The following is an 18,723-nucleotide window of genomic DNA, read 5'->3' on the forward strand; positions in this document are numbered from 1 at the left end:
CGACTTAACGAACGAGGTCTCGGCTTCTCCCTGAAAAGCGCGGAGAGACAGAAACAGCGTCACCCGGTGGCCGCCGCTCCCTACTCGGACGTTTTGCTGGTTACTCTGCAGAAAAGCCCACAATTTCCTACATATCGCTCACCGTGCGCAGCCGAGAAGGCAGAGGTAGGGACAACATTTCGGCCAGTTTCTTAGAACACAATCCCCCTTTTCCACAAGATTTTTTTTTTTATAAATCTTATCCATACAAATAACGCTAATGAACACTGGAATATAAAAAGTGGGAAAAGACCGCAAGTTCCCCCCCCCCCAGAGACCCGCAAAGGGGTTTTCAATTCAGATTTTTTGCTAGGAGGAGCCGGCAGGCATTTTATCCTTCCATCATGGTTTAGCTCTACCCGATGGGCGGGCTGGAGCTTTTGGAGATCACATCAACACACGGATATCAGTTTCATTTTTCTCTTCTATTTGGTAAAATACAGAAATTGAAAACACAGTCCAAAGGCAATTAGGCCTATTGTACAAACCTAGCCCAAAAGATCCTGCCACCTGCCCGGACCAGTCAGAAATCGCTGATACTAAGTATTTTAGGATTGTTGTTTTAAGTATCGGAAAGCATCGGGATGCCGGTGGTCTGCGTGACAACGGCCGGACAGCAGAACCGCCTCTGATATTCGGTACTGGTTTATAAAAGAATAAAACAACCTGAAATGCTAAAGAAGTTTATGGTGAAACCAGCCTACCTCTAGAGCAGCTTTCTGAACCGTCACCTGGTTGTACACTCTTGGCCCCTCAGGGCAAACCGTCTTCAATTCATCTTTTGTGAGAGAGAAGAGCTGTGCGCCGGTCAGGACCCCCAGACTGCTGATAGTTCTAATAATCCAAAGAAACAGACTTCATTTCAGTACTTGGAGGAAAAGGATCAATGGGGGCTATCGTCAAATGACAGCGTTTAACCCTAAACTGTTAACACGCAAAAGGAGGGACTCAATCACGTCTTCTGTATCTCTGCAGCGCGGCCGACGGCCAAACGAGACGATAATAATTACAGCAATGATTACATTTCTTTTATTCCTTTAATTCCTTCCAAAGAAACCTGATATAAAACGTAACGATAGAACTAAAAGTGCAGTCATCATTCTCTTTCTATTGTCTGGAAACGGTGATTCCTACGAGTCGTGCGAAAGACGGGTCCAATAGGTACCTGGAGGGGGATAATCAGAGACCCTCGGACCCGGGGTTATGTCACTTACACAGGGCTGAATCCCTTCGCTTCCAGCCATGCTTTGACATCCTCAGACGAAGAGCCGTAGGTTATATTAATGGTTGGCGTGTTTTGACGTGGCACCGTGAACTTCTTCTGGGCCGCACTGCGGCCGATAGTGAGACGATGGATGAGCTCGTCCTGAACTTCCTCCATCTGAGATTTCCTCCCTAAAAGTCACAGAGCAAAGGTCAAAGCCTTACGACGATCCAAATACCCCACAATCCGGACAGCGTGGATCAGGACCGGCCCACAGACACTAGCTTTCTGAGAAATATATATATATATATATATAATAAATGCAAACAATGTGATGGCATAGAAGTCTCCGGCAGCTTATCACAGACACATTATCCATCTAAACCCGCTGTCCCACCGTATTCCACCGGCAGACACCCGAGCCTGACGGCTGTTAATAAACACAGAAATTTGCATTTGAAAGATTCTCGATTTGTTAAAATCTGCACCGGGGTCTAGTATTTCATTTCAATCCCAAAGGAAAGCCACATACTGTCAGGAGGCATCTGCCGGTTTCCCTGCTGGTCCCGGACTCCACTCCCAGCACTCTCACTGGACTCGCTGCTCTGACGGGTGAAGCTTGGCTTGGACGCAGGCATTGAGAAGATTGCGGGGAGAGGCGTTGGCGCATGATTTGGGGGAGGGGAGGGGGCAGCAGGAACTGGGCCAGTTTGCTTTGGGAAATTATCCAACTTTTGTTTCTAAAAACAGCAAAACATTCAAGAAAATTAGTGGCAAAGACATGGAGTAACTATAACAAGAAATGCCTTTTCTTCTTTAAGACACTTCCATCCATGTGGGGCAAAGAATTTCCACCCCCGTATAAGAGATACAGCCCACAGTGGCCCTGGGCCATGAGGGTTGCAATCGTATGTGTGTCTCCACTGTCAAGTGACCCATACCTAACCCCGAACCCAATCAATAACCAACCCCATGTAAGTGATCCAGCACCCAATACCAGATCTACCAATACTACAACGAATAACTGCCCCAACTGCCCCAGTACCCAATCATTTAGTGGCCCAGTAACCAATTAATCACTGGTCCAGTTCCCAACCATTTAGTGGCCCAGTAACCAATGAATCACCGGCCCAGTACCCAGTCATTTAGTGGCCCAGTAACCAATCACTGGTCCAGTTCCCAACCATTTAGTGGCCCAGTAACCAATGAATCACCGGCCCAGTACCCAGTCTATCCCCAGTTGCAGATCCCTAGCAGCGAGGGCCTCAAGGAACCGCATTAAAGGGGAACACGATTCACTAGAAGCACTTCTAGTCTCTGGCTTTCTTAAGCCGTCGGTATCGCGGGGCAGACAGAGCCCTCGCAGGATGCAGCCGGTAACCGCAAAGCCAGATTCCTTAAGGAGTAAATCCGACCAACTAAAGGCAAACAGATTACAAGATACCCGAGAAACGTCCTCGGAAAGAGATAACACCACCAGCAAAGCACTTCTGAACCCTTGAAGCATGTGGTGGTGGGGGGGGGTCTTGTTAGACCCCCTGGAACGCTTTCTCGGGAACCAGTATAGCCCACAGGCAAACCTGCAGGCAGGACATGTGTTTGGCCAAAAGCATCTCCTGCAAGCAATGGAGCCGGAGGGATAGGAGAGGGGCAAATATGCACAGTGGGGCTTCTGCCGAATAAATCGACAAGAGGAAGATAACTATAATTTAAAGGGACAGTCCAGCCATCATATTCACCGCGATGCATACGACAGCTCCAGGGTCCCTTTGAACGTTCATGGTGTTGCTTATCGGGCCACGGAGGGAGAGGCGGCTGCTGCGGGGAAGACCTTTTACTTATTAGGTTTTCGCTTCTGAAGAATGTGCATTAAAGTTCTGCATTCTTCTATATTAGGGGTGTCAGGAACATTAAATGCCCCTTTAAAGAGGACGCAGCTGTCACATATGTTTTAAAATGCACATGGTGGCCGGAGCGCAATAATAATTATATAGCTTGGGGTCCACTGGGAGCCGCAAGCCCCCGTTACAATCCGCACAATAACTCGTTACCTCGGACAGCTCTCCCAGTAATTGCTGCCAAGAAAGCAAAAGGGAAAAAAAAGTTTCATCTAATTTCACAGATTTCATGCAAAAGGAGTAAACGTCACAAACTGTCAGATAATTGCCCCACGATCCATTTAGTAATGGAGAATCAGGGGCAGCGGGGTACTTGCGGGCAATGAGCCACATTGGCTAAAAGACGCTGTAATCGGAGAATGAGAGCGTCTGCATCACGTGGGGGGGATCATTTATATTAGAATATGCCATTAATATGCCCCATAATCCATCAGGTTCAGGGTGTTCACAATACGTCCTCCTTCGGTTAAGGGGTTAATCATGGACTGGGGCAGATAAGCAACGGTTTTCTGGATACCTGTTATATGGCAGATGCTCTAGGAGTCTAATATTATTACCCAAGTTTGGATTCAGAGATTCCACTAACGCTAAATACCCCAGTCCTCCCCGGAGAGGCGCAGACTGTTCTCACTGCCATTCCTGACATTTTAGGCAAAACGCCCCGGATATTTACCTCAGATACTAGTTTTAATATTTTCAAATCATATGATTCCGATTAAAACAGATCCAAACACGTGCAAAAATCTCCATGCGCAAGAAATATGCAGAAAATGCAATAATTCACAGCACGCGCCCCCCAGTAAACTGAGCGTGAGCTCCATGGACACCCACAAGAAGGTCTGCCCAGGGAAGGAGTTAAAACTGTGCTGCAATTCCCATCACTGTCAGCCAGCTGACCAAGAATACGGGGAATGTAGTCTAATGGACACAAAGCCACACGGAAATAGGGGAAGCCCTAATATCTACGAGAGACGCATGCACAGCAGCGGGGACAGAACGAAAAGACCGTACCTTGAACGCCTCAAACTCCTTCCTTGGCATCAAAAGCTATCGACAGAACAAAAAGCAAAGCACGTAAACAGTGCAGCCGCTGCATGGCATCCAGCGCAGAACGACCGCAAGCCCCGCGGCGCAAGAAAAGATCGCAACCCCTGCCAAGGATGCGGCGCAAGGAAAGATCGCAAGCCCCGCTCGGGACGCGGCGCAAGGAAAGATCGCAAGCCCCGCTCGGGGCGCGGCGCAAGAAAAGATCGCAAGCCCCGCTCGGGACGCGGCGCAAGAAAAGATCGCAAGCCCCGTGACGCAAGAAAAGATCACAAGCCCCGCTCGGGACGCGGCGCAAGAAAAGTTCGCAAGCCCCGCTCGGGACGCGGCGCAAGAAAAGATCGCAAGCCCCGCAGGGACGCGGCGCAAGAAAAGATCGCAAGCCCCGCTCGGGACTCTGAGTTGGGTCACAAAGCGCCACATTCTATGCATTTTGATAATTGCTGTTATTATAATTCATCTCTTAGTATTAAATAATAGAAACCTTTTCCATGTAATAATTTGGTCCATTTGTATATACAATAAATAGATGAAGCGTCCTATATAAGAACCCGCCGAGGACGCTTGATAAGATGCCCCTCCCCGGGGGCAATAAACGGCCTCTTCGGAGGACACGCTAGGATCAATCTTGGAGTGGTGAAGCCATCAGCCTGCTAACCGCGCAAGCATTTGCGTCGCCCCGTTAAGGTGTTAAGGATTTTACCTGGATAGTTTGACTGTACACGGCATCCGATCCCTGATCCGGCGGCTTCACAGGGCCCAAGATATTGTTTGGCACAAAACCAGTTGTCCCAGCGGACGTTCGAACTTTCCACCACTGCTTCCTATCATCCAGGACCTAAACACAGGAGTCATTTGATGCGGGAATAATGTAAGGGGGGCCATCATTTATCCCGAGATAACCAAACTAAAAAACAAGACAAACTGCGTGAGCTGAGATTATTCGCTTAACGCAGCGCTCGTCACCGGACCGGATGAGTAGGAACTGCGCGCCGCCTGGGGCCGCAGTCTCTTCTCTAGGAGTATGACCTTCAGTAGGGCCGAGCTGGACTGAGGATTAGAATTTGCTCCGGCCCTTTAAGGAAAGCGGGCCATCACAGGACGTTCACAAGGCTGCCTGCCGGATACATGCGCCGGATTCACTTTCTCCGTCTGAAATTACCTCCACGACATCGTCTTTCAGGACGGAAAGTTCGTTGGCGTTTCTGGCCACAAAGTCGTATCTGCACAGCGCATGCTTCACGCTCTGCCTCCTGCCGCCGGCTCCGTGGGTCCTACAGCAACACGGACAAGATCACTAAAAGCGGCTGGGTGCGAAGAGTTAACGATACGGAGAAAGAGATTTAATCAACACAAAATATATACAGTTTCATTATTATGAAAATCTTCTTAAACTGAGAAATAATCCCACCCGAGAGTGCCGGACCCCCCCAGACGGGGCGTAAAGAGCCGCTTTTACCACCATTTTTACGAGAAGGAGAGAAAGTAAGATGAAGCGCCGATTACCGTGTTTATCGGAAAAGGTAACTCGTCCGCAGCACGGGGGGCTTCACGGCGTCCGAAACTTACACGGACTGATCGCCCCTCTAAGTGCCGGGTTTGTGTATTGGGGGCAATCTTTGGATGCCGGGGGGGCACTGGCGATGTGCCGGCAGCGTCTTTCAGCTTTTCATCCATGCTTGGAACGTGTTATGTTCTGCGCACTGCTTAGCGTTCCGTTACCCCGTTAACCCTTTACCGGTTCTAAGCGCTTCTCTCGTTCGATCATTTCCCTTTCCTGCAAATTCATCCGTTTCGCTCAATTTTAGCAGTAAGAACAGATCCCATCCCTGAAACCGCAGCTAGGGTGCGATTAACTTAACGGCGCGACGCCATTCATCCAACACATAAAATCACGCTTTCCATGCAGACACAATCACGCAGAGCTGGGCCCGCCTCGCGCATGCCAAGTGTTCGCAGGCAGCAATACGGATGAAATTCAAGAGCTTCAGCAAAGAGCTCGAGGGGTTAAATCAAAATAGAGCCTTCATATCCCGCAGGCAGTGCCCCCCCGCCCCGGCACATGCGCATCCAGCACACCTAAAGAACGAGCCATAAGCGGCAGGGCCTAGGGGCAGAACCATGCGCAGAATGCCTTATTCTAGACCCAAACACCGGGTCGCTAAGCTGTGCGCTTGTCCCCGCGGGGCATTAAAAACCAAATAACCCCAAACAAAAAAACCAGCTTGAAATATTTTATTGCATTTTATATACATTACAGGCTATAAAACAATGGAATCACTTAGTGCTTTTATGTAGAATTTGGAAGCCTCGTCCGTTCTTATAACTTACGCGGAAAAGTAGAAAAAATATATACGGGTTAAATACACAAATTCCGCCATTTATAAGAAGGGGGGAATTAGATTTGCCCTGATTAATCAGAATAAGGTTCCCAGCAATCTCTCACTATATACAGAGTATACACTATGTGAGCCGAAGCACGGACCCCCAGACCATCACACCTACGCCAGCTCGTTGGACCCCCGTGCCCCAATCGCAGGCATTAATGTGGGGATCTGTGGGAATTTGTGCCCATTCAGCCGAAATGGGTCAGTGGGGTTCAGATCAGGGCGGCCCCTCGAGTCTCTGCAGAGTAATGGGGGGGCACGTGCTTTTGGTCATATAGCGCATGAAACGGCGTTAATCACAGGGACTATTGTGTTTGGGATACACAGCCTGAGACAGGATTAAATGGCGCGCATGCACACAGCGATCTGGACATAGATTTTATGATTGGGAATAGACAGGCGACTCGGTGACTCTCGTAAGTTCTTCTGCAGGTGACAACAACGGGGCAACTAAACGCTCAACACCCGGAGGCTGCGGGCAACCAACTTATCTCTTATAGAAATAATACTCCCTGCGGCAAAAACAGAGGAAAATCAGTTGGCATCACAGACAGACGGGCGGGCGTTAGACAGACGGGCGGGCGTTAGACAGACGGGCGGGCGTTAGACAGACGGGCGGGCGTTAGACAGACGGGCGGGCGTTAGACAGACAGACGGGCGTTAGACAGACAGACGGGCGGGCGGGCGTTAGACAGACAGACGGGCGGGCTGGCGTTAGACAGACAGACGGGCGGGCGTTAGACAGACAGACGGGCGGGCGTTAGACAGACAGACGGGCGGGCGGGCGTTAGACAGACAGACGGGCGGGCGGGCGTTAGACAGACAGACGGGCGGGCGGGCGTTAGACAGACAGACAGACGGGCGGGCGTTAGACAGACAGACGGGCGGGCGGGCGTTAGACAGACGGGCGGGCGTTAGACAGACGGGCGGGCGTTAGACAGACGGGCGGGCGTTAGACAGACGGGCGGGCGTTAGACAGACGGGCGGGCGGGCGCTAGACAGACAGACGGGCGGCCGGGCGTTAGACAGACAGACGGGCGGCCGGGCGTTAGACAGACAGACGGGCGGCCGGGCGTTAGACAGACAGACGGGCGGCCGGGCGTTAGACAGACAGACGGGCGGCCGGGCGTTAGACAGACAGACGGGCGGGCGTTAGACAGACAGACGGGCGGGCGGGCGTTAGACAGACAGACGGGCGGGCGGGCGTTAGACAGACAGACGGGCGGGCGGGCGTTAGACAGACAGACGGGCGGGCGGGCGCAAGACAGACAGGCAGGCGGGCGTTAGACAGACAGACAGGCAGGCGGGCGTTAGACAGACAGACAGGCGGGCGGGCGTTAGACAGACAGACAGGCGGGCGGGCGTTAGACAGACAGACAGGCGGGCGGGCGTTAGACAGACAGACAGGCGGGCGGGCGTTAGACAGACAGACAGGCGGGCGGGCGTTAGACAGACAGACAGGCGGGCGGGCGTTAGACAGACAGACAGGCGGGCGGGCGTTAGACAGACAGACAGGCGGGCGGGCGTTAGACAGACAGACAGGCGGGCGGGCGTTAGACAGACAGACAGGCGGGCGGGCGTTAGACAGACAGACAGGCGGGCGGGCGTTAGACAGACAGACAGGCGGGCGGGCGTTAGACAGACAGGCGGGCGGGCGTTAGACAGACAGGCGGGCGGGCGTTAGACAGACAGGCGGGCGGGCGTTAGACAGACAGGCGGGCGGGCGTTAGACAGACAGGCGGGCGGGCGTTAGACAGACAGGCGGGCGGGCGTTAGACAGACAGGCGGGCGGGCGTTAGACAGACAGGCGGGCGGGCGTTAGACAGACAGGCGGGCGGGCGTTAGACAGACAGGCGGGCGGGCGTTAGACAGACAGGCGGGCGGGCGTTAGACAGACAGGCGGGCGGGCGTTAGACAGACAGGCGGGCGTTAGACAGACAGGCGGGCGTTAGACAGACAGGCGGGCGTTAGACAGACAGGCGGGCGGGCGTTAGACAGACAGGCGGGCGGGCGTTAGACAGACAGGCGGGCGGGCGTTAGACAGACAGGCGGGCGGGCGTTAGACAGACAGGCGGGCGGGCGTTAGACAGACAGGCGGGCGGGCGTTAGACAGACAGGCGGGCGGGCGTTAGACAGACAGGCGGGCGGGCGTTAGACAGACAGGCGGGCGGGCGTTAGACAGACAGGCGGGCAGGCGTTAGACAGACAGGCGGGCGGGCGTTAGACAGACAGGCGGTCGGGCGTTAGACAGGCAGGCAGGCGTTAGACAGACAGGCAGGCAGGCGTTAGACAGACAGGCAGACAGACAGGCGGGCGGGCGTTAGACAGACAGGTGGGCGGGCGTTAGACAGACAGGCGGGCGGGCGGGCGTTAGACAGACAGGCGGGCGGGCGTTAGACAGACAGGCGGGCGGGCGTTAGACAGACAGGCAGGCAGGCGTTAGACAGGCAGGCAGGCGTTAGACAGGCAGGCAGGCGTTAGACAGGCAGGCAGGCGTTAGACAGACAGGCAGACAGACAGGCGGGCGGGCGTTAGACAGGCGGGTGTTTGAAAGAGAAGCTGGAGATCCGCGCAGATGCAATCCCTGCTGCAGTTAATGCAATCGCAGGGGGGGCGTTGGCTGCCGGGACGCTCATCTGATTCTCACAAACAGGCAGTTGCTGTTTACATCTAAACGGCTCTGAAGAGCTGACGCTCCAGCCGCTTTTACACAGCATTACCGACTGCAGCTACAGCCTCCCCCCCAGCGCATGTACACAGCATTACTGACTGCAGCTGCAGCCTCCCCCCCGGCGCATTTACACAGCATTACTGACTGCAGCTACAGCCTTCCCCCCGGCGCATTTACACAGCATTACTGACTGCAGCTACAGCCTCCCCCCCGGCGCATTTACACAGCATTACTGACTGCAGCTACAGCCTCCCCCCCAGCGCATGTACACAGCATTACTGACTGCAGCTACAGCCTCCCCCCCCGGCGCATTTACACAGCATTACTGACTGCAGCTACAGCCTCCCCCCCAGCATTACTAACTGCAGCTACAGCCTCCCCCCGGCGCATGTACACAGCATTACTGACTGCAGCTACAGCCTCCCCCCGGCGCATTTACACAGCTCCCCCCAATACAAAACCCCGCCACATAAACGGTGTCTCTAAATGCTTACCCTTCAGACGCCGGGTAATCTGGAGCCGTAGAATACTGAAAAACGTATAAAATGAGTCATTAATGAAGCCGTATTAAAGGCAGACATTCACAGCTATTCAGCGATCCGCGCCCCACCGCCCGCCGGCAGACGAGAGACCCGAGGAGGTTTCTCAGTAAAGGTCGCCTCGCGTGCCGTGTCACGGATAATCGACACAGAGGTCCAGCGCTGTTAAGAGCCTGAAACGCATTAAATCTCCATATTATGGTGAAATCTCAGCAGTTTTGGCAAATTTGCCTTCAGAAGGCCCAGGGCAACGTCTAACTTAGTAGGTTTGGGGTCTTTTTGTGTATTTAGGAAACAGTAGAACACGCATCATCCCACCAGCGCACACACAACCAGCACCCAGGGCCCATAGGCGGCCGACACATTACAGGGAATTACGTCTCACCTCAGTGGAAAAGCCTTTAAAATCCGGTACGAGCTGCACCTGCGCGACGTTCGCCACCGACTCAGCCAAGTGATTGTGAGCTTGTTCCTTCGGGACTCCGGCAAAACCTAATAGAGGGGGCTCCCAGCCGTTGCGGAAGCGCGGGACATACGGGGGAATAAACTGATCCTTTGGCCAATCTGCCCTATAAGAAAGATTTGAATGCAGAGCAGTTTATATATCGGCGTTTATGCAATATGTCATAATATAATAATTATATATACACACACAATATGTAATAATAAATATATATATAATATGTAATATCTCTCCCCCTCCCAACCATCCACTCTCCCCCCCCCTCTCGCTCCCTCCCCCTAAAAGGTCAACAGGCACAGCATGCATGGCGAGTGTTAGTTCTTCAAACTGTTAAATCCACGAAAACGTAATACGGACTCCTCTGCGGTGAAAGTCAGAGCCCCCGTTTTACCGCCACTTATTCCACGTTTCGCCCAGAGACGTCCACAGCCGTTTCTCTTCGGCGTTGAGAACGTGGTTGAAGAAATCAATGGCGTCCTTGGTTAGCAGCGGGCTTAAGATGGTTCTGGCGAGTTCCGGGCCTCCGGTGGCATCGACCATCTATAAACGAGCAATAAATCTCAGATTATTCCGGTATTTCAGATGAAAACGTCCATGTGGCCGTTTCATAGCCGCTGAAAACATGGCTACTCCATTAAGGGAAAAGGCAACGTAACGATTAAAATGCTTTTTGCAAACCCCCCCCCCAAAAAAAAATCACTAAATGAACGCTGTTAAAAATAATATAATTCACACTCACCATATTCAGAGGAGTAAAAAGAAAATGGAGGAGTTCAGAAGCGCTGGGGCTCTGTATGTGACTCTTCACTTTGGCCTGAAAGACCAACGCGCATGTATCAGGTCACTTTGGAATATTGTATGGGGTTAATAAACGCATTCTAGAGCAAATTCACCAAGTTTAAAGGACTGCGCGTTACAGAGGGGACGACCCCAAGAGATTCTCCTGCAAGAAGGGCTGAGCCGGCCCTGTATCCTGGACATTTCAATCAGCGAGCCGGCCCTGTATAACGAACATTTCAATCAAAGAGCCGGCCCTGTATACTGGACATTTCAATCAGCGAGCCGGCCCTGTATACTGGACATTTCAATCAGCGAGCCGGCCCTGTATAACGGACATTTCAATCAGCGAGCCGGCCCTGTATAACGGACATTTCAATCAGCGAGCCGGCCCTGTATACTGGACATTTCAATCAGCGAGCCGGCCCTGTATACTGGACATTTAAATCAGCGAGCCGGCCCTGTATACTGGACAGTTAAATCGGCAAGCTTCTGAGCGTTCACATTTGCCAAAGGCATGTAGATGCAGAGATAAAGAGAGCAGCAATCCCCACAAGCGCAGACAGCAGAATTCCGATACCCGGCGCGGTTCTCGGTTGTCACGTACCAGGAGGTTGAAGGCATGCTTGAACTTCTGAAAGCAATCTACAAATTCTTCGTGCGGAGGCGGCTGTGCGCGGAGCGTCAGGAGACCCTCTACACAAAAGGGGAGATAAAGTTAAATCCACATTCTATTTTCTTTCTGCCGCCGAAGAAGCTGATCACTTACCGCCCGGGCCCTTCTTCTTCTTGGATTTCTTCCGTTTGGACAGCTCAGAAAACGCTTCCGCAGCTTTTTGGAGTTTCAGAATGAAGAATTCGATGTCATCTAAAACGTGGTTTAGAATTTGCTGAAAGAAAACAGGATATCAGGGTTTCAGACGACGACGTCACGTTCAACGCACGCGAAAGACCTTTAAACACAAGTGGAAAGAAATCGCTGGCCGCGGAAAAGCAATTTGCCTGCGTTCCACCTTCATTTACATTAACGAACAGATCAAAAGCATTCGGGAGGCGCCACTAAACCTGCGCTACCCAGTCCTGCGTGCAACGTGCCGGAGGGAGAAGTGACATTTATATAGCTTAATAATAAAGATTTGTATAAAGAACAAGAGAAAGAACCCAAAAGGGATGCCGCTGCCACCGCCATCACCAAATCCCGCGTGTGACTCCGAGTGCAACTGCAAGCAAAATCTCACCATGCGCTAAACATCATTTCCTACCCACAACGAGTCTGCGCGTGGGGGCTGCTCGGCATAAATAACCCCTCGTAATAAAAACGCCACTCTTTCATGCAAAATAATCCGTTACGAGAGATTTGGGAAGAGGTTTCATCAGACAAAAGGCAGCCCCAGAAAATGACTCACGACATCTCTGTCGATCCTGGCTTCCGCCATCTCCGGGGTTTCTTCGCCGGCCACATTCTGCCTTGTTTTGTCGTCTAGAAACGGAAAGAAATAACTGTTGAAAAAATAGCACTAAAAAAAGTCAGAGGTCCGATTCTAAATCTGTTATCGAAGTCCAAAAAATCATCTGTCGGGCGACAGAGAAACCAGGAGACAAAAAACGGAGAATTGGAGAAAAGTTTGCCAAGGTAATTACAGAAAGTCCTGCGACAGTCAGTCTACGAGACCACCGGGTGTCACGATCATCCCCGACGAGGAGAAAAGCGGCTGCCCATGCAGCTCGAAACCCTCTAAAACGATAAATCCTAGTACTCTCAGCAGCAAATTAACACTTTAAGGCACGTCCCCCTATCCTTTCACTTACAGTCTCCGTATTCTGATGACCAAGCGGACCAGGCGGCCACCCTGCTGCGCACATCCACTTGTGTGACGGACCCAGGCGGCACGGGGGCAAGAGCCACAGGAGGAGGTGGTATTTTACTGTCACTGCTAGAGATGGCCCTAAAACCAAAGAATCAGAACATTAGAACCACGACGCCCGACTAAAATCCGATCTCTGGCGAGGAACTTTCCAAAGAGCTGGAAGATCAGCCAAATGCCTGCGGTCCCTGGTTTATTCACTAAAGAAAGGACGCCCCAAAGCTCGGGCCCTGAACCTCAACCGTTATTTCGAGGGGTCTCGGCAAAAATGGGAAAATGGCTGCATGTCTGGGTATACATGAGATGAACCAGAGACTATCGACGTCCGTCTGGGAGCTGCTGTATTGCGCATGTAGAACACGTTCGTTTATCCCGCCCGCAGCGCTCAATCATCAGCATCGCACGCAGCTCAACACATTAAAGAGAAAGTGTCAGACGATACAAGACGTGGGACAATCCGCCAGGGAAAAGCCCCCCACCCCGGACAGACCTCAGCGTTTCGGGCCGTTTCTTGGCTTTGCCGCCTTTGCTGTCGTTGATCGCGCTTTCGATGTCTTGTTGAATTACAGACGCCTGGAGAAAAATGCGCAAAATTAAAATCAATGAAAATGCACAAACTTTGCAATGTATATAAAGGATTTAGAAATGAAATTCTACGGGACGCAAACACAAAAGCGCCGGCGCGGCCACAGAAACAAAACTCTGGGGTTATTTCTAAACAGCACGGGAATCATTTTCAATACCTAAAAGACGGAGTCGCAGGAGGCCGATCGCTGCTCTGCCGCGCTTCTTATATTTATGGAATAACCAACGTTTTACACAAATTAACGAGATCCTCAAAAACAACGTTTAACGAGAAAACACAGCCGGGAGTTTTAGGAGTTTTTCATTGCCAATCATTTTTTTTTTTTAATAAGACTAAATTGCAAAGAAAGCAAATAATTTATAAAACGGGGACAACATTTTCTTTACTTTCATGCCGATGAAACAGTTCAGACTTGCGGCAAGCTTTCAGCGCTTAACGCCGGTTTCCATGGCATTCGCAACGGTTTCCAATCCTTTACATAACGGTTTGAAGGTTTGGCAGCTTCCATGCAAAGACTCGGCCGCTCCGAGAAGCCCCCAGGAGCCGATCGTTCCGCACCCTTTCCTGCCCAGATAACATCCCGATGAGAAACTGCCTCCAATGCCCATCCGCGTAATGCCGCTGGTAGGTCCCGAGCCGTTCTCTGTTATATATATTACGCTCATTGGCCACTTTATTAGGTGGCCTCGCTAGTCCCGGGTCGGTCCTCCTTTTGCCTTCATTATTTGTGGCAGATTTTCTAGAAGGTGCTGGAAACATTCCTCAGAGATTTTGGTCCGTATGGACATGATGACATCACACCGTTCATCCATGATGCAAATCTCCCGCGCCCCACATCCCAAAGGTGCTCTATTGTGTTGAAATCCAGTGACCTCATCGTCATGTCATAGAAACCAGTTGGAGATGATGTGATTTGTGACGCGGTGCGTGATCCTGCTGGAAGCGGCCATCATTAGATGGGGACGCTGCGGTCATAAAGCGATGGTCACTGCGGTCAGCAACAATACTCAGGTCGGCTGTCATAATGTTTAAACGATGCTCAATAGGTACCCAGGGGCTCAAAGTGTGCCAAGAAAATGCCCCCCCCACACACATTATTACACCCCCAGCAGCCTGACCCGCTGATCCGAGGCAGCCCGGCTTTCATGTCGTTGACCCGGCCATCTGAACGTCGCAGCCAGAATCGAGACTCATCAGACCCGGCAGCGTTGTCCGATTTTGGTGATTCGGTGGGAATCGTAGCCTCGGTTTCCAGTTCTCAGCTGACAGGAGCGGCACCCGGCGGGGTCTTCTGCTGCTGGAGGTTGGACGTGTTGTGCGTTCAGAGATGGGATTCTGCAGGCCTTGGGTGTAACGAGGGGTTATTTGAGTTACTGTCGCCTTTCTGTCATCTCCAACCAGTCTGCCCGTTCTCTCCTCTGAGATCAAGGAGGCATTTCCGTCACACAGCCGCCGCTCACTGGATATTTTCTCTTTTTCAGAACATTCTCTGGAAATCCTAGAGTTTGGGTGAAAATCCCAGTAGATCAGCAGTTTCTGAAATACTCCGACCAGCCCGTCCGGCACCAACATGCCACGTTCAAAGTCACAAAAATCCATTTTCTGCCCCATTCCGATGCTCGGTTTGAACTTCAGCAAGTTATCTTGACCGCGTCTACCTGCCTAAATGCATCGAGTTGCTGCCGTGTGATAACAAGTAATTGAACAGATGTACCTAATAAAGTGTCCAGTGAGTGTATGGGTGTGTGTGATATATGTAATTTATTATATATGAATAAAGTTTGTAACCTCCCATGGTGCGGCACGCACGGGTCTCTCGCTCCGGGGTCGGTGGGCAGTGAATGGGATTAGTGGAGGTTTTTACGATTATTGAGGAGGGAGACAGAATGATTAAGGTTGGAGTGAAAACTTCCCACTGTCCATCGCTTTATTCTTCCCCGTTTCTGTAGCATCTCAATCTGCAGAATCTTCCTGCCGAGACGACTTCATCGTTTCCCTGAAAGCAGCTATTTTATCAAGTTCTTGAATCGAGCGTCCTCTGCGAGTCTCCGAGAGCCGCTGCTCCAGACGTGCAGCAAACATCAGGAAGCTGCCGCCGCTGCCTGGATTCGGGGGAAAGGGCTCAGCCTGCGGTGCTTTCTGGGTCCCCGCACAAAATTAGCCCTTTACGGCCTCGATACGCCTGGTTCAGCACAGTATGGAGAAGTATAAGGGCCTATTGTTCACTTGCCAGATAGCCAGTCAGGGTCTGCCCTCCTCTGTGGGGCAGGGAGCTCCATTCCCACTATATCCATAGAATAAATGTACATACATTTATTATGAAAATATATTTTTCGAACTCCGGTGTATGTTTTGCTAGGGAGAAAGCCCCGGATCGGACATCCACCGGTTCACGGCGAAACCTGCACTTTCCGTGGGTTTTTGCTCGAAAGACGTAAAACCTTTTCCCTCCGGTAGTTCTAGCTGCGGTCGGAGAAAGGTCTGCGTTCGGCCACGACGGGCGTCCTTGTGTCAGAAGGCAGAGACTTGTGCTCAGACAGGGATAAGACACGTGATCCGACATGCAACCAGCACACGCGTGACCCAACACGATGCACCCGTTCCTGCGACACTTCTTACCTTGACCTCATCACAGTGGAAGATGTGGAGATCGGCTCTGCTTTGCGACGGCTCTTTACAAACAAGCGCAAGAATGGAGTGATAGCGGCAAACATTCATCACAGCCTGGCAGTGCTGGACGGCACTGACCGGGAAGCTCTCTAGTTCGTTCTGCACGGAAATGAAACGACACTCATTGCGTCTGTGGAACTGGCCCTTTAAAGGGGTAACATTTCTGAAGCCCCCGGCGGGAGTGCAGGTAACATGCGCAGAGCAAACAGGCAAGCAGACATGCACGTCCCCGGCGCAAGCAAGGATTCCATGCATATCACTAAACGACATTATAAGCACAGCGGGTACAACTAATCCCATGAACGGGGAGGAATTATCAAAAACACCGTCATAGGGAGAGACGCCATATACTAATGGGTCGCTGTGAATATAATCAGATGGCATGGCCAAATTTCATCAATTTTGGAAAAATGTCCAACGTTTTTCTTATGTTTACAAAGCATTCATGAACAGGGTAACGGAATAACAGATAAATAACCGGCGGCAGGGGAAGGGGGTTTGCATTAAAAAGGAAAGCGGTTGCTGCGTGAAAGCCGTGGGTTACCTTGGTTTCTATGTCATAAAGACTAACACCTTTGTCATCAACTTGAAGACACATGTCCTGGGTCCAGACCTTTCCTTTGGCGTCCAGTAACCTCAGTTTCCGGATTCCATCGTCTACCGTTAACACGGCATCTCTGCGATCCATCACAAACGTGGTCAGGTGCTGCGACGGGTGTTAAAGGTCAACAGGTTTAGCTTTAGCGACATTACGTTTGTGCCGTAAGCCTCCCCGTCTGCAGCCGGCGATTTGCCGCTTTCCTCTGATAAGGAGCCCCTGCAGCGGGTCACTCGTGTCGCCTATGTCCCCCCCGGCCATTACCGTTTCCCGCAGACTTAAAGGCCTGGATGCCGGAGGTTTACTGTCTAATGTGTGAAGGCGGCTTGGTTACCGGCCCCTCTGCTGTTGTTGCCCCAGGGCCGAATGCCCCCTCGAGGGCTGGTAGAACTTCCATCAAAACAAAACCAGGGGGGCCGCATGAAGACAAACCATGTGGACTGTTCAACTGGACACTGTCCCCCCAAATAGCCTTAAAATAAAATGCATTTCTCCCTCTTACCGAGCAAAAATGGAGCGTTTACCCAAATAGCGCAAACCTTAGAGCAGCGAACACCAGGAAAAGAAAGCGAGAGTCACTGGAACCGCACCTCGAACGTTACGTTCCAAGAATGAAGAAGATGAAAGAACCCAAACCCATTCCCAGCCATTTCTACTCATTTCTCCCTCGTCTTATTTGCAGCAACTTCGTCAAATTAAATATCATAAAAGCAGAAAATATTTTTTGTCTTGAAGTTCAACCAAAATACTGCGTTTTAACGTTTAAAGCTGCTGAAAGGGACCAAAGAATACGGTAACCCGCGCATGTAATCACCGCTGCGCCCCATCGTTTATAATAACTATATGATAACAATAATCCTGATAATTAATGCCGCTAATCATATAACGTGCTCCGCTCCCGTTTCTATGAATCTAAAGGCCTTGAAACTGTATAAATTATTAACCAATTTGCGGAAAATCTTAATTTCGCTACACACTGACCCCTAAAGTCCCTCATACTGTCCCGCTACCACCCCATCCCCAGACGCCTGCCATGTTCAGACTCCCCTCATCAGCAATTTAATGTATGCAATACGTAGGGTAATAGCCCACGGCCTCGCCTCGCTTGCACCCGCACCCCCGTCTGAGGAAGGGACCTTCGAGGCACCAAAAGCTTTTGTGACTTTACATCATTCTATTTTAGAGAAAAGAACGACGACGTCTATCAAACACGTAAAGTATCATTAAAATACGCCAAGATGAAGGCATTACCTCGACGTGGTAGCGGGACGTCTCTGACACGCTGCTGGCGCTGTCCCGCGCGTAACTTTTCCTTTGCTCTGTAGGTAAAAGTATTTGTTACACGAACGATAAAGACGTGAGTCAAGACACGCGGGAAAAGTGAGGAACCCTCAGAGATCCAGGAGATCTAAAGGAAAAGCTCAGGGACTGGATCAGCCTGACACTCGTGCCCCTCTCCTCCCCTGACTGCCCCCCTCTCTCCCCTCCCTGCCCCCCTCTCTCCCCTCCCTGCCCCCCTCTCTCCCCTCCCTTTCTCTCTCCCCTCCCCTGAATGCCCCCCCCCCGACTGGTATCACAGGGTTCTATAGCCCTAGAAGCCCCAATAACGTATATAGAATCAGCAGGAAACGGGGCAAATAAAACCCTTTATTCTTGTTCTAAATGCCTCCGTCAGTTATGTAAATAGCCAGCAATAAGGCACACAGCTCCAGGTGAAACAGGTGAAACTAAAGCATGGCAGGTCCATGCAGCTCGCGCATGCACAATCACGCACACCCTTCACCACACCTGGAAGCCCACGTCCACCTTTCTTTTTGTGCTTGGATGAAGATCGGAAGAAATAAATTCCATCTCCTATTAAAAACATGGGTCATAAATGATGCGATACATTAGCAGCTCACGTGGTGACCCACACTCAAAGGGTAACAATCCCATCACTCTCAGCCTGAGGGCCCCTAGGGTCGCAATATTTCACACCAAAT

At 51.3% G+C, this 18,723-nt stretch overlaps 1 protein-coding gene across 5 annotated transcripts in view; it reads right to left on the reverse strand.

The window, feature by feature from the left end:
• The window catches only part of EPS8 (epidermal growth factor receptor pathway substrate 8), a 31,932-nt gene that overhangs the window by 631 nt on the left and 12,578 nt on the right, over nt 1-18,723 (reverse strand). For 3 of the 5 annotated variants that reach the window (XM_053462320.1, XM_053462318.1, XM_053462319.1), the window contains 17 exons: nt 17,993-18,060; nt 16,688-16,849; nt 16,093-16,242; nt 13,378-13,460; nt 12,832-12,968; nt 12,429-12,502; nt 11,792-11,912; nt 11,630-11,718; nt 10,985-11,059; nt 10,637-10,785; nt 10,168-10,351; nt 9,738-9,772; nt 5,348-5,459; nt 4,889-5,023; nt 1,776-1,983; nt 1,254-1,434; nt 744-873 (listed from right to left, as the gene is read on the reverse strand). In XM_053462320.1, coding sequence (XP_053318295.1) covers nt 744-873; nt 1,254-1,434; nt 1,776-1,983; nt 4,889-5,023; nt 5,348-5,459; nt 9,738-9,772; nt 10,168-10,351; nt 10,637-10,785; nt 10,985-11,059; nt 11,630-11,718; nt 11,792-11,912; nt 12,429-12,502; nt 12,832-12,968; nt 13,378-13,460; nt 16,093-16,242; nt 16,688-16,849; nt 17,993-18,060 — 2,093 coding nt within the window. Of the gene's footprint in view, nt 1-743; nt 874-1,253; nt 1,435-1,775; nt 1,984-4,888; nt 5,024-5,347; nt 5,460-6,817; nt 7,085-9,737; nt 9,773-10,167; nt 10,352-10,636; nt 10,786-10,984; nt 11,060-11,629; nt 11,719-11,791; nt 11,913-12,428; nt 12,503-12,831; nt 12,969-13,377; nt 13,461-16,092; nt 16,243-16,687; nt 16,850-17,992; nt 18,061-18,723 lie in introns of those variants that run through there. The other 2 variants (XM_053462321.1, XM_053462322.1) reach the window with 2 other exon arrangements.

The sequence above is a fragment of the Spea bombifrons genome, chromosome 4, assembly GCF_027358695.1.
Source record: "Spea bombifrons isolate aSpeBom1 chromosome 4, aSpeBom1.2.pri, whole genome shotgun sequence".
Taxonomy (NCBI): domain Eukaryota; kingdom Metazoa; phylum Chordata; class Amphibia; order Anura; family Pelobatidae; genus Spea; species Spea bombifrons.